Source organism: Centroberyx affinis, unplaced genomic scaffold, assembly GCF_046629955.1.
Source record: "Centroberyx affinis isolate AG114_WGS23_722 - 3 ecotype Tasmania unplaced genomic scaffold, CSIRO-AGI_Caff_v1 ptg002739l_1, whole genome shotgun sequence".
In the NCBI taxonomy this organism is placed as follows: domain Eukaryota; kingdom Metazoa; phylum Chordata; class Actinopteri; order Beryciformes; family Berycidae; genus Centroberyx; species Centroberyx affinis.
In genome coordinates this window covers 92635-105799 of record NW_027280905.1, presented here as the reverse complement: position 1 = coordinate 105799, position 13165 = coordinate 92635, and the positions used below count along the sequence as shown (strand labels likewise).

The window sequence follows — 13165 nt, the reverse complement described above, 5'->3', positions numbered from 1 at the left end:
CGGATCTTGAATAAAAAGTAAAACTGTAATTAAAGCCATATTGATTTAGATTTAGTTTGTGTAAGTTTGGTAGCTGTCATGTGTGTGTTTGGTAGCTGTCATGTGTGATAGTAACCCCTGGGACAAACAGGGAGCAGAGAAGTTTGTGTTTGCAGCAGGGGGTTGCTCTATCTTCCACTGCCATGAAGTCTGCGTCCCGTGCGCAGAGAAAACAGGCTAAATACGCGCCGAGCTCCGTGCCATGAGTGCCTGTGTAAACAGCAGTGCCAACAGGGCAGGGCGCCCGAAGTGAAGCGGGCCACTGCAGTGTGTTTCAAGGGTGAGGCGAGAGGGAGGGGGTCGCGAACACCAACCTACATTTTTTGGGGGGTCGCGGCTCAAAAAGGTTGAGAACCACTGTTCTACATGACAGTCACCCAAGAGGCAAAGTAGCTAAGGGGTAAAGCTTCTTCTTTATGGCTAAGTCATAGCTTAGCCTAACTGATTTTCTTTAAAACTAAATATCCATAAATATTTATGAAATTTGCTTAGCTTCTCAAATATGTATGAATTCATTTTACCTGCCTTTTGGTAGGGAAGTCATCAAAAAAACTTGTATCAAAAGACTGTATATCACCTTAGAGAATGTGTGTTTTGTTTGCTAACCTTTGTGCTGTTGGTCATTGTGTTTACCGGGTTTTTTCTTCCAACAGCTGCCAAACGTGCCTCGGCCAATCAGAAGCGAGGGGCGGGACTATCCGTTTTCTAAAGACCGTTATTTAGTGTGTGTCCTTGATGATACAAACCAGCCGCAGGTATCGGACTTCACATTGTTTAATCTTCACTCGTGTTTTACATGTTTATCAGCCAATTGTGTGTAGCCACGAACCGAACATGTTAAACTGGACATGTAAGTCTACAATTGGAAAACCGTTGGGAGTAAACATTCCACCATTGGTTCAGAGTGGAGCCGTGGGGAGCAGCGATAGGTCCAGCGGGCCGATGCCCCGCCCCCGCGAACGGGATGTGATTAAAAACGAACTGTCACTCGCTCTACCTGCCGGACTGCATCACACACCTGTGGATCCCCATAGACATCAATGCCGCACTGCACATCACCACAGAGCTCATATTATTCAGCAGCCAGCAAGAATGAAGCGATTGTGGATTGGGGGGTTGATATGCGCTCTTCTAACGTTCAGTAAGTATTGCATTGAATAAATATAGTATTGCATGTAATTGATATTGAGCACACATGATGATGAGGATATGGCATAGTACATCACCAAGTAGTGTAGTGTTCAATGTAATTGCTTTTTTAAATGTAGAGAGGCTGCAATTACTTAGATTCAAATGGTAATGTTATATAAGCCTACTGAACATGTCTGTCATGTAGCCTATATTGATGCTGTGGGTTACTTACAGCACTTTGGTGACATCCCTCCTTTGTAACTGAGTCAGATCTCCGTTCTCAGTTTAGAGTAGATCTCAGTTTAGAGTACCAATGCAATATGTGACTGAGTTTCGTCTCTCATGCATGGTTTTGTTGGCTTAAATTAAGTTTCGCTGTACATTTTTCAGTAATGATAATGCTGGTAGACATGCAAGGACTTATATTTCAAAAAGCTCAATATCCACTTTGGAAAAAAGTCATTAGCCTACTTGAAGTTCATCACTAAATATTTAGAAAAATCTAGAGGATGCAGTCTTTAAATGTGTTAATTTTGTCAACCCATACTTAGGTTATCCACACTTTAAAAAGTAGCAGCTGTTTTCTGCTCTAGTTTCTCTGCATTTTGTCAGAGAACCTGTGTCACTGTTGTTTGGAATTAACCTGTTGATATTACTGTATTATATGAAGTTACATTTCCACTACCTACGCCTAATAATGAAAATGCATAGTTGTTCGGACTGTTCTCTTTATCGGATTACACATCAGTAACTATTACAAACAAGGCCAGGTAGAGCCTGTAATTAAACCATGCAGACAGATAGATGTTAAATTTGAAAAGGAAAGAGTGCTACTGATCCAACATAATGATTAGTTTGTAGGTCTTGTTCTGATCCGTGTTGTCTGATCATCCTCAGCATCAGTCAGAGCGGAGGACGAGGTGGAAATCGATGGGAAAGTGGAGGAAGACCTGGGCAAAAGCAGGGAGGGGTCGCGCACTGATGATGAAGTCGTCCAGAGGTTAGTGTGTCTTTTCCAGACGTGTCTCTCTTTGGAGATACCTTGGATAACTGTTAGGGTCCACTGGTGGTAAATTCAACATTCATGTGATACACCATGTAGCACTTGTTTCAATAAAAATGCCAATTTTTTTAAACTTGTTTGCCAGCTATTCCTGCAGTCTTACTTGTCAAATATGCAGTGTGTGGAGGAGAGCAGTATGTAGGAGTGGACTCCTACAGTGCAGAAATTATGCTGAGTCATGTTCTGCAACTTATGTTACAACTGTAAACATAACTGCCTATTAACATAATAATAATTTGCAAATGTGATAACTTTTTTCATGTTCATCAATATGATAATTACTCCATTAACAGCTTTTATTACGTTAGTAGGAAGGTTGTAAATGTCAGATTTGAAAAAATGTAATAATGGAGCTGATAAGATAACCATCAAAGCAAATACATATTTATCCTTTTTTAAACATAGCATCTTAATTATTAACCAAATCTGTGACTGGATGATGCATTGACTTTTGACTGTTATTACATTATCAGTTCAGTTGTTACGTCTTTGAACAGTGAAAACCTTCCTGTTAATATAAAAAGACACAAATAATGTCACAATTATCACATTGACAGGAAAAAAGTGATTACATTTATGGTAGGTAACTTTTATTACATTAACAGGATTATTACACTATTTGCTGCAAATTGTTATTCCATTAGAGGGAAATTATTATATTTACAGTTGTAACAAGGTATGTACTGTGTTTTCTGATAAGCAAGACAACAGTAAATAGCCAGAATTTGCAAAGGAGTTTGACACGATGCTCTCTTCCATACAAAGAAATGAAGAGAACGGCACGTGTCTCTAAATGCTTCAGGAGCTCTTGGCCACACAGTGAGGCCTAACTGTAGAAAATGTATCTCAAATATCTTATGTAAACCCCAAAGGGCGACCCGTTTGCCTCCAGGCTACTTCTTATCCAAGTACAAACTCATGTAGAGTTACCATATCAATATCCTTATTTATACTAAGGCTGAGTGAGATTTAGCTTAACACCCAGAACCTTCCCCTACTTAAAAGGTTAGTCCCCTTTTCTCAAAATGACTCGTTTGTTGCTACCCTTGATTCTTTTTCCAGGGAAGAGGAGGCGATCCAGCTGGACGGCCTGAACGCAGCACAGATAAAGGAAATCCGGGAGAAATCAGAAAAGCATGTCTTCCAAGCTGAGGTGAACAGAATGATGAAGCTGATCATCAACTCCCTGTACAAGAACAAAGAGGTGCGTACCTGCAAAACAAAGCTCTCTGAAGGCTTCGGTGGAGATTTCCAGATTTTTTAATTTATCATCATAACACCTTGGTTATTGACACATTTATTGATATATTTCACAGAAGAAGAGAATGTTTTGTTGAATCTTTTCTATGTTTCCAGATCTTCTTGAGGGAACTGATCTCCAACGCTTCAGACGCCCTGGATAAGATCCGCTTGCTTTCCCTGACCGATGAAAACTCCATGGCTGGTAATGAAGAGCTGAGTGTGAAGATCAAGGTGAGTGTCTGACCTCGACTTGAGCTTTTATTGTTTTGTTTTCAGTCCACTGGGAGTTCAGGAGTGAAACCTGACACTGAGCAACGCTGAGATCTGACATCCATACATGTATATTGTTGTATTTGCACAGTGAATATCACTAGATAAACTCACTAGACAGACAAGACATAAAACCAGTTCTTCGAAACTGGGGCAACTTAACTCTGTTCCATTGTCATCGTATGCCACAGTGTTGCTCTCTGATCTGTTCTGATGAAAATATTATGAAAAATATTCTTTGAGAGGAACTGAAACATCAGCTAATTAACAATTCAAACAAAATAATCTATTGACCCCTGTTATGTAATATACCATTTTAAAAAGTATGAATGCAAAGACCAATAATGAATGAAAAACAAATGAACTCTTTCCCACAATGTGCTTGTTTTTCCATGTTGGGTCACATTTGTTGTTGATTTTACTGTTGACTTAATTGGACATGCAATTAAAAAACAAAACAAACAAACCAAATGTTGCCGTCTCTTTTCACCTCCAGGCCGACAAGGAGAACAACATGCTCCACGTCTCGGACAGCGGCGTCGGCATGACGAAGGAGGACCTGGTGAAGAACCTGGGCACCATCGCCAAGTCCGGCACCAGCGAGTTCCTCAGCAAGATGACGGAGATGCAGACGGAGGGCCGGTCCACCTCGGAGCTGATTGGCCAGTTCGGCGTGGGCTTCTACTCCGCCTTCCTGGTGGCCGACCGGGTCGTCGTGACGTCCAAACACAACAACGGCACCCAGCACATCTGGGAGTCTGACTCCAACCGGTTCTCCGTCATCGAGGATCCCCGCGGAAACACGCTGGGCAGGGGCACCACCATCACGTGAGTCGCCATGGCAACTACTTTAAGCAGTACATGTTGATAGATAAATTCAGGTTTGCCTGTATTGTATCAAAGCTTTAAATATAGTAACTGGGTTTTTCAAATTCTGTCATTACTGGGCTTGTTAACCTGTCACAAGACCTTGCCAAATTGCCCAATTCAATTTCCAACTAAAAGAATAAAAATTTGACTCAGTTACTGCACAAATCAACTTTGCACTTTGGTAGCAAGAGGGAACTGTTTGAAAAATTTGAACTTTTGAACTTTATTTGAAATTTGAGCAATACCCAGAAACATACTCACTACTTTGCAGTTTTGTTACTGCAAACTTAATTTTAAAAAGTTGAAAAAAGTACAAGTCATGCAGAAAACATAAGTCTGCTTGATATAAATGAAATTATATAGTCTTGCATTGCATTTTAAAACAATGACAACACACTTAGCAGCACAAACCATATTATTGTGGCATCTCTAATGAGTTACTTCTAATAAAGACTACCTTGTAACGTAACAGGTTACTTTTTAAGGCAAATAATGCAGTTAAATACCTAATAGTAACTTTGCCCAACACTGTTTGGGAGACAGTTTGGGAGTTTGCTTTCAAAATCATATTTTGCCCGGAAAGACAAAATTAACAACAAACACTGAGACTGTGTCTAATACTTTGGTCTCTTTCTCCAGTCTGGTGATGAAGGAGGAGGCATCAGACTTCTTAGAGCTGGAAACCATCAAGAACCTGGTGAAAAAATACTCCCAGTTCATCAACTTCCCCATCTACCTGTGGAGCAGCAAGGTGAGACACGTCCACACGTCTTCTGTACCGTTCAAACAAAGACGCTTTTGCTCCTCAGGTGCGTCACTGCTGTATTTGGAGGCAGCGTGTTGATAAGCCAATATCATGATCGGTAGTCGTACAAAAGCTGGTGTTAAAATGTTTGTATACATCCTGAATAAACATGTTCCTCACTGCCTTGTTCAGACAGAAGAATCCACTATGGAGGAAGCTGAAGCTGAGTCGCAAAAGAAGGAAGAAGACCCCACGGAGGACGAGGCTAAGGTGGAGGAAGAGGAGGAAAATAAACACAACTCCGTCAAGTTCAAGTTCCAGAAGGCAGGCGGCCATTTTCTATTCCTGTTTAACTACCAGTGTCAGCAATAACACGCTAAACTGATGCCAAGCTGCTGCAGCAAAGGTAACTGTGTTCTTCTGGTGTTGTTTCTTTGCAGAAGACTGTGTGGGACTGGGAGTTGATGAACAGCATCAAACCCATCTGGCAGAGACCAGCCAAGGAGGTGGAGGAGGATGAATACAAGGCCTTCTACAAGACCTTCTCCAGGGTGAGTCTCATTAATACACACAACAAGACGGATCACTCCAAATCACTGAACAAGCCCTGGAAAAAGTCTATATTCACAACAAGGGCTCCAAAAAGAGTCTGAGTGATACGCAGAAACACACATGAACTCAGTTTGGACAAGGTGTAACATGCCTCCTAATGTTGGGACAATATGCATGACTGTAGTCTATAATGTAAAGTCTATAATTTGTAACTAAATAAGGTGGTATGGCAGCAGGATGGCATAGTGATTAGGGAGAATGTCCCTTAAAGAAAATACATCAGGGTTCCTACACAGGTCTGGAAAGTCTGGAAAAGTATTAAAAATGAATTTGATCATTTCCAGGTCTTGAATAGTTTGGGAATTTGAAAAAATGTCTGGAAAAGTATGGAAAATGTTGTGGTTCAGGTCCAATACACACATAATTCTAGCTTTTATGTTGTTGTAGAGCCACTTTGAGTCCACAGTTTTTGTTGATGTGAAGAATAATGTTCAGATAGAGGGACGCTCTTATTACCCAGCCGCTGTCAGCATGCATTATATCAAATACAGACCAAAATCTAATCCAGTTAAGAACATAGGGTCTGGGGAAAAATATGGAATTTTAAGATGGAAACCGTGTAGGAACCCTGCCAATCATCTCACATATTCTGATATTTGTCGCTGTGAAGAACAATCTTCATCTATACAGTGATATGACCTAGTTAGCAGGGGCAAGATGTCTATCTGCGTAAATCATACTGAACACCAGACAAAATCTTCAAAACAAATCAAGGTCTGGAAAAAGTATGGGATTTTTTAATTGAAAATGTGTAGGAACCCTGATAAATGACCCTAAAACCGTTTGACACTGATTAAAAAACAGGTATTGGTGATTTTCTGGACACATTTTGTTGTGGTGGATTTCTGTTATTCCCACGGATAAGTGGCCAAAGGCAAACAATGTCATTTCAAAGTATTTCCATTGCAGCTACAATGGAGTTTAATAGCAGTTTCAGCGATCTAAAACATCAGCGGTAAACAGGTTTTGGTGTCAGTCCCTCAGAATCAAAGAGCGAGGGCGTCTTTCTTTCTAGAGCCGCCATTTTGCACCAAGAGATGTTCAACAATCACACAGGGAGAAATCCATCACAGAAGAGGTAGAAAAAAAAGGAAGCACAAAGATTAAATTTCTCTGTGAAGACTGTGAAGCCTGTTTTAAGTCTCTCTTGTGATTTGTTTTCCTTTCCCAGGACACTGAAAACCCTCTGTCCCACATCCACTTCACCGCAGAGGGAGAAGTCACCTTCAAGTCCATCCTCTTCATTCCGGCTGAAGCCCCGAGTAATCTCTTTAACGAGTACGGCTCCAAGATGAACGAGTACATCAAGGTACCACAGATGCTGTATTATTAACATATTGGTTTTTACTCTTACTTTTACTCAGCGGTGAAGTTCTTTGGGTTTAAATTCTTTAAAATGTCTTTCTTTTAGCTATTTGTCCGTAGAGTTTTCATCACTGATGACTTCCAGGACATAATGCCAACGTACCTCCACTTTGTGAAGGGTGTGGTGAGTAATTTTCATCATATAAACAAGTGCACCAGTGCTTTCTAAGTGCTCAGGTGGAGGGGTGGGGGGGTATGCATGATTGGAGTGAGTGAAACTACGTTGACTTTAGAAACTCCACCTGTTAACGCCAAAGTTCTGTGGTAGCAATAACAGTGTTGCATGGCAAAAAGCGTTGCACATGAACAAATTAAGGAATGAACTAGGGCTGCAACTAGCGATTATTTTCATTTGATTATTTTTTCAATTAATCGATTAATCATTTAGTCTATAAAATGTAAAAAACAATGACAAATGCCCCATCACAAGTTACCAGAGCCCAAAGTGATTCTTAAAATTGCTTACTTAGTTTGACCAGCAGCCAAAAAAACTACAAATATTAATTTTATAATGACATGAAACAGAGAAAAGCAGCAAATCTTAGCATTTGTGAAGCTGTAACCAGCAAATGTTTGATATTTTTACTTGATTAATGACTAAAACGATTATAATAATTATAAAATTATAATCGATTTTCTGTTGATTGACTAATAGATTAATCGACTAATCGTTTCAGCACTAGAATGAACAAACAAACGCACAGAGCCACCGGTTCTTATAGCACCTAAAAGCTCCTCCTCTACCACTTTAATCATAAAAAACTGGAGGATTAAGACTGATTGAATATTAATTTTGTTTTTTTTCCTCACAGGTTGACTCTGATGATCTTCCTTTGAACGTGTCCAGAGAAACTCTCCAGCAACACAAGCTGCTGAAGGTGAGTCTCTCCGTTTGAGCTCCTTTACACCTCCATACTCCTCCAGTCAGTCCCAGCACATCTAACATTTCCCGTCCCCGTCTGCCAGATCATCCGCAAGAAGCTGGTGCGTAAGACCCTGGACATGATCAAGAAGATCTCGGAGGAGCAGTACACCGGCAAGTTCTGGAAGGAGTTCGGCACCAACGTCAAGCTGGGCGTGATCGAGGACCCGGGCAACAGGACCCGCCTGGCCAAGCTGCTGCGCTTCCCCACCTCCCACAGCGAGACGGGCCTGTCCAGCCTGGAGCAGTATGTGGAGCGCATGAAGGACAAGCAGGACAAGATCTACTTCATGGGGGGAACCAGCAGGAGGGAGGTAAGACTCAAGCTTTAAGGATCAGGGTCTGTTTTGTATGTAAAAGTCTGCGATATTCTTGCTTATTTTGATTCTGGTGACATCTTTGGCTCTACGCGCTCATTGCTGTGGTGTTTCTGCACTGCTCTTCCCTGAGATCACTTGTCAATCAAACAGTGTGGGCGGGACTGTGACGTCTTTTTCCTTGGATTTTCTGTTGATGCGGTTTGAGTTTCTGTAGGTGGCGCTAACCCTAACCCTCCAAACAAACTGGAAACATAAAGCTACCAGACACTGGCTGTTTAGAACAGACACCGGAAAAGCTTTCATGAACTAATTACAGGCTTAATCACTATTGTGTTATATCAATCAGCAACAGAGTAGCAACATCAGAATTTATCGAAATAATTTGTGTTGATGATCATGTTCAAAAAGTTAGTGAGAACATTACTTTGGAACAAATTGAGAAGTGGCCAGTATTAAGACATTTGAGCTAGTGCCATGTATATCCTATGATCTTTTGATTGTGGATTATTACTTCAGCATTTAGCTGACACTCTTATCCAGATCTCCAGATATCCAGAGTACAACAGTGCAACGACAGAATAAGCTTAAATTCCAAGATGTGATGACTAGGGCTGCAACTAATGATTATTTTCATTGTCGATTAATCTGTCGATTATTTGATTATTGATTAGTTGTTTGGTCTATAAAATGTCAGAAAATGGTTAAAAATGTTGATTAGTGTTTTCCCAAAGCCCAAGATGACGTCCTCAAATGTCTTGTTTTGTCCACAACCCAAAGATATTCAGTTTACTGTCATAGAGGAGTAAAGAAACCAGAAAATATTCACATTTAAGAAGCTGGAATCAGAGAATTTTGACGTATTTTTCTTAAAAAATTACTCAAACCGATTAATCGATTATCAAAATAGTTGGCGATTAATTTAATAGTTGACAACTAATCGATTAATCAATTAATCATTGCTGCTCTAGTGATGACAAGGCCAAGCAGTCTGTGTAGAGAGAGAGAATGGCCTGGCACATCTCTTTTTCGTGGATGTAGATCAGTCAGTTTTGGTTATTATAATGTGTGGCAACCATGTGTATAGCATAGTTAGCAATAGCAGCTAGTCTTTCCGTGGCAAGCTTCCATATTAAAACAGAAGTTAGCTGTCTCTGAATCTGCCAAAGATCACCTTAGAGTCTTAATGCTCCGTCCTCTCTGTGTATATATTCAGGTCGAGTCTTCTCCATTTGTGGAGCGGCTGCTGAAGAAAGGCTACGAGGTGATCTACCTGACGGAGGCGGTGGACGAGTACTGCATCCAGGCCATGCCCGAGTTCGACGGCAAGCACTTCCAGGACGTCGCCAAGGAGGACGTGCGGTTCGACGAGAGCGAGCGGGCCAAGGAGAACAGGAAGGAACTGGAGAAGGAGTTCGAACCGCTCACCGCCTGGATGAAGGACAAGGCCCTGAAAGACAAGGTTGGTCCTTTTTCTATATTCCGATGGTTCACGGCACATCTTCTTTCTGAGGTCATCAGCTTGTATGTTTCATGTTTTTACCATTTCTACCTGTCGATCACCCGAATTAAAGGGGCAGTAAGTAGTAATCTGCCTTCTATAGACCTCTAATAGCGAACAGTACAAAATGCAACAACATCGACATTCCACAATTTCCCTCAGAGGATCAATACAGTGTAATTTTATCTTCTCTTATCTTATCTTCCATCCCTCTCATGCTCTTGAGTTTCGGTGGCCTGTAAATGACATAAACAATAAAGTCACATTTTCACAAGAGATGAGTAAGCTAGCTTATTAGAGCAGAGATCCAACAGAAACATCTAGTGAAGAGGCAATTTATCACAACGCAAAACACTGTAATCATAATACTGTTTTGTCATTTGGTTTTATGGATTGAAAACAAGGCTTTTTAACCTTTGTAGCTGAAATGTGCCGCTCACTCGCTCGTAGCACCATCCTCCATAAGTTTAACTGTATTTATCCATTTAGGAAATTCATCTGGTCCATAGCGCACAAACATACACAGTAACAAATTAAAAATTCAACAACCTCGGCCATCGTTCGAAGGTTTTCGTCAATGAGTAGGGACAGAAATCTCAGCAGCTGGTGAACTGATCGTTGGTAATCACTGGTATCGATCAACAGCCCTATCAACCACCTGCAGATACTGTACATTATGGCCACTTTGTGTATCCTACTTTGATAAAGAAAGCTGAATGTGTTGTGCGTCCTCTCCCTAGATCCAGGACGCAGCTGTGTCCCAGAGGCTGACCACGTCCCCCTGCGCCCTGGTGGCCAGCCAGCACGCCTGGTCTGGAAACATGGAGAGGATCATGTACGCACAGGCCTACCAGACAGGAAGAGAGTTCAACACAAAGTGAGCACGCGCTTTGACTGTATATCACGCTGAACTCCACCAAGTCTTACCTGATATAATATACGTTATATTTCAATTTTTTTGGTTCGTCTTTCCCCTACAGCTACTCTGAAAGGCAGAAGAAAACACTGGAGATCAACGCCAAACACCCTCTCATAAAGGAAATGCTCAAGAGAGTAAATGTGAGTGCTTCTGTCAGTAGTTAGATTCAAGTTTTTTGTTTCACTATTTTCCACTACATGGCCTTTAACTGTCCCTACAACGAAAACCACAATGGTTAGGAATGTAGTGTTTAGCTTTTAGCTAATCTCGAAATACTAATTTGCTATAAAGTTTTAAGAAAAAACTTAGAACCTTTTTACTGCTGCTTTTTTTTTTGCACTTTTTAAATGTTTCTTCTCTGTTCTTGTGTCCCTTTATGGTTATCACGTTTGTTATTGGCTCTTTGTAAAGCACTTTGGGTTACATTTTTGTATGAAATATGCTATGTAAATCAAATTTTGACTTCATTTACATTTGATGAAGCAGCACTAATAAATCCAAGTGTTCCCTCTGTACTTCCAGAGTGATGCAGATGACCAGACGTTGTCAGACTTGGCGATGGTGCTGTATGAGACGGCCACCCTGCGCTCAGGTTACCAGCTGGCCGACACCAAGACCTACGCAGACAGGATAGAGCGCATGCTGCGACTCAGCATGGACATCGACCTCAGTGAACAGGTACAGTATGTCTTTATACTATGAAAAACCTTGAGTGGCTCAGTGGTGTAAGGCATGCACCATATAAACCCGATGTCCTGGGTTCGAATCCGACTCAGGACCTTTGTCACATGTCATCCCCCTCTCTGTCGCAAACGTTCTCTCTAAGCTTTGAACTATCCAATAAAGCCCAAAAAAAATAAAAACCTTACAATATAGCATATCTGCATGCCGTTAAAGGAGTAGTTCACCCCAAAATGAAAATTCTGTCATTATCTACTCGCTCCCATGTCAGTAGAAACCCCACTGAAGTTTGTAGAGCTTTTTACAGCTCCAGAAAAAGCATAAAATGTCTCCAAATTTCTCAAACAGCTCATGCAGCATAATCCAAGTGTTTTGTAGCCAAACGATTGCACTGTCCAAAAGTCCAATATTTACCTCAGTATCTGCTTTATTTCCTCACTGATACTGACATATAGCGGCAAGCAGAGTCCTCCACCAGAGAACTGCAGTCTGTTTGGCTACAAAACACTTGGTTTATGCTGCACAAGCTGTTTGGAGAAATTTGATGGACATTTTAGGCTTTCTTTTGGAGCTGTCATAACACGGCTCTCTTAAAGCCCAAACCATTTTGGGGAGAACAACTCCTTTAATATTTGGGGGGTAAACTGACTTAGCATTTAGTCTCTTCACATTCATACAGTTACACACATTCTCACCTGGGAACAAAAATACCTTGACAGAAGTTGTTGAGGAAAGGGAGTTTTTCTCCTTTCACTTTCCTCAACCAGATTTTTTCACCTGGGTCGGGGATTCAAACCCAAATATCGAAGTATGGCGCAAAAAATTGTCTTGTTACTTGTGTTATTGTGTTATTCTTCTTTTTCCTTAAATGACAGCAATATCCTTAATCTTCCCCAGATTGAAGAAGAGGCCGAGGAGGAGCAGGTGGAGAAGGATGAGGAGGAAGTCAAAACAGACAAGGAGGAAGAGAAGGAGGATTCGGTGAGTAGGGAAGCAGTTTGACAAGAGCATTTGGGTGAAAGAGAAGTAACACACACAATCAATACATAATACTGAAAACAAATTAATGTTTCCTTCTATTTCCAGGGTGCCAGAGTGAAAGAAGAGCTGTGAGTCCAATGGAGAGGGGGGGGAAGAGGTGCATGATGGGAGCAACTGGGGAGTTCAGGCTGCATGGTGGGCGGGCAAACGCTTGGGGTTTTATATTGGCCTGCTCAAGTTCATGTTCATTCATTTTTTTTACATTCCACATGACTGTAAATATGTTAATATTTAACTGGCTGGTTATGGAGTGTTTAAGTTACTGACACGAGAACCATTAAATGTTTTCGAAGAGGAAAAAAAGCTTTGTTTGGTCTGTGATTATCTGTCCCATAATTAACTGTTTTGGTCAGTTGGCAAAGTCTCTGCCTGTTTATTCACAGAAACGGCTTGGAAGTCACATTGTCAAGTCAACAAAATGTTTACCTTTGTATGTCAACTAGTCTG

The 13165-nt window shown here is 41.1% G+C and overlaps 1 protein-coding gene across 1 annotated transcript; it reads left to right on the top strand.

The window, feature by feature from the left end:
- Positions 1–1053: 1053 nt before the first annotated feature.
- Positions 1054–12963, top strand: LOC139657673 (endoplasmin-like). Its single transcript, XM_071535580.1, has 18 exons — positions 1054–1180; positions 2068–2170; positions 3296–3437; positions 3590–3706; positions 4242–4573; positions 5255–5366; positions 5553–5684; positions 5804–5911; positions 7144–7281; positions 7384–7461; positions 8150–8215; positions 8304–8573; positions 9793–10038; positions 10818–10954; positions 11058–11136; positions 11519–11674; positions 12575–12658; positions 12764–12963. The coding sequence occupies exons 1-18, from the start codon at positions 1132–1134 to the stop codon at positions 12788–12790; spliced, it is 2376 nt and encodes a 791-aa protein (XP_071391681.1). The 5' UTR covers positions 1054–1131; the 3' UTR covers positions 12791–12963.
- The last annotated feature ends 202 nt before the right edge of the window (positions 12964–13165 follow it).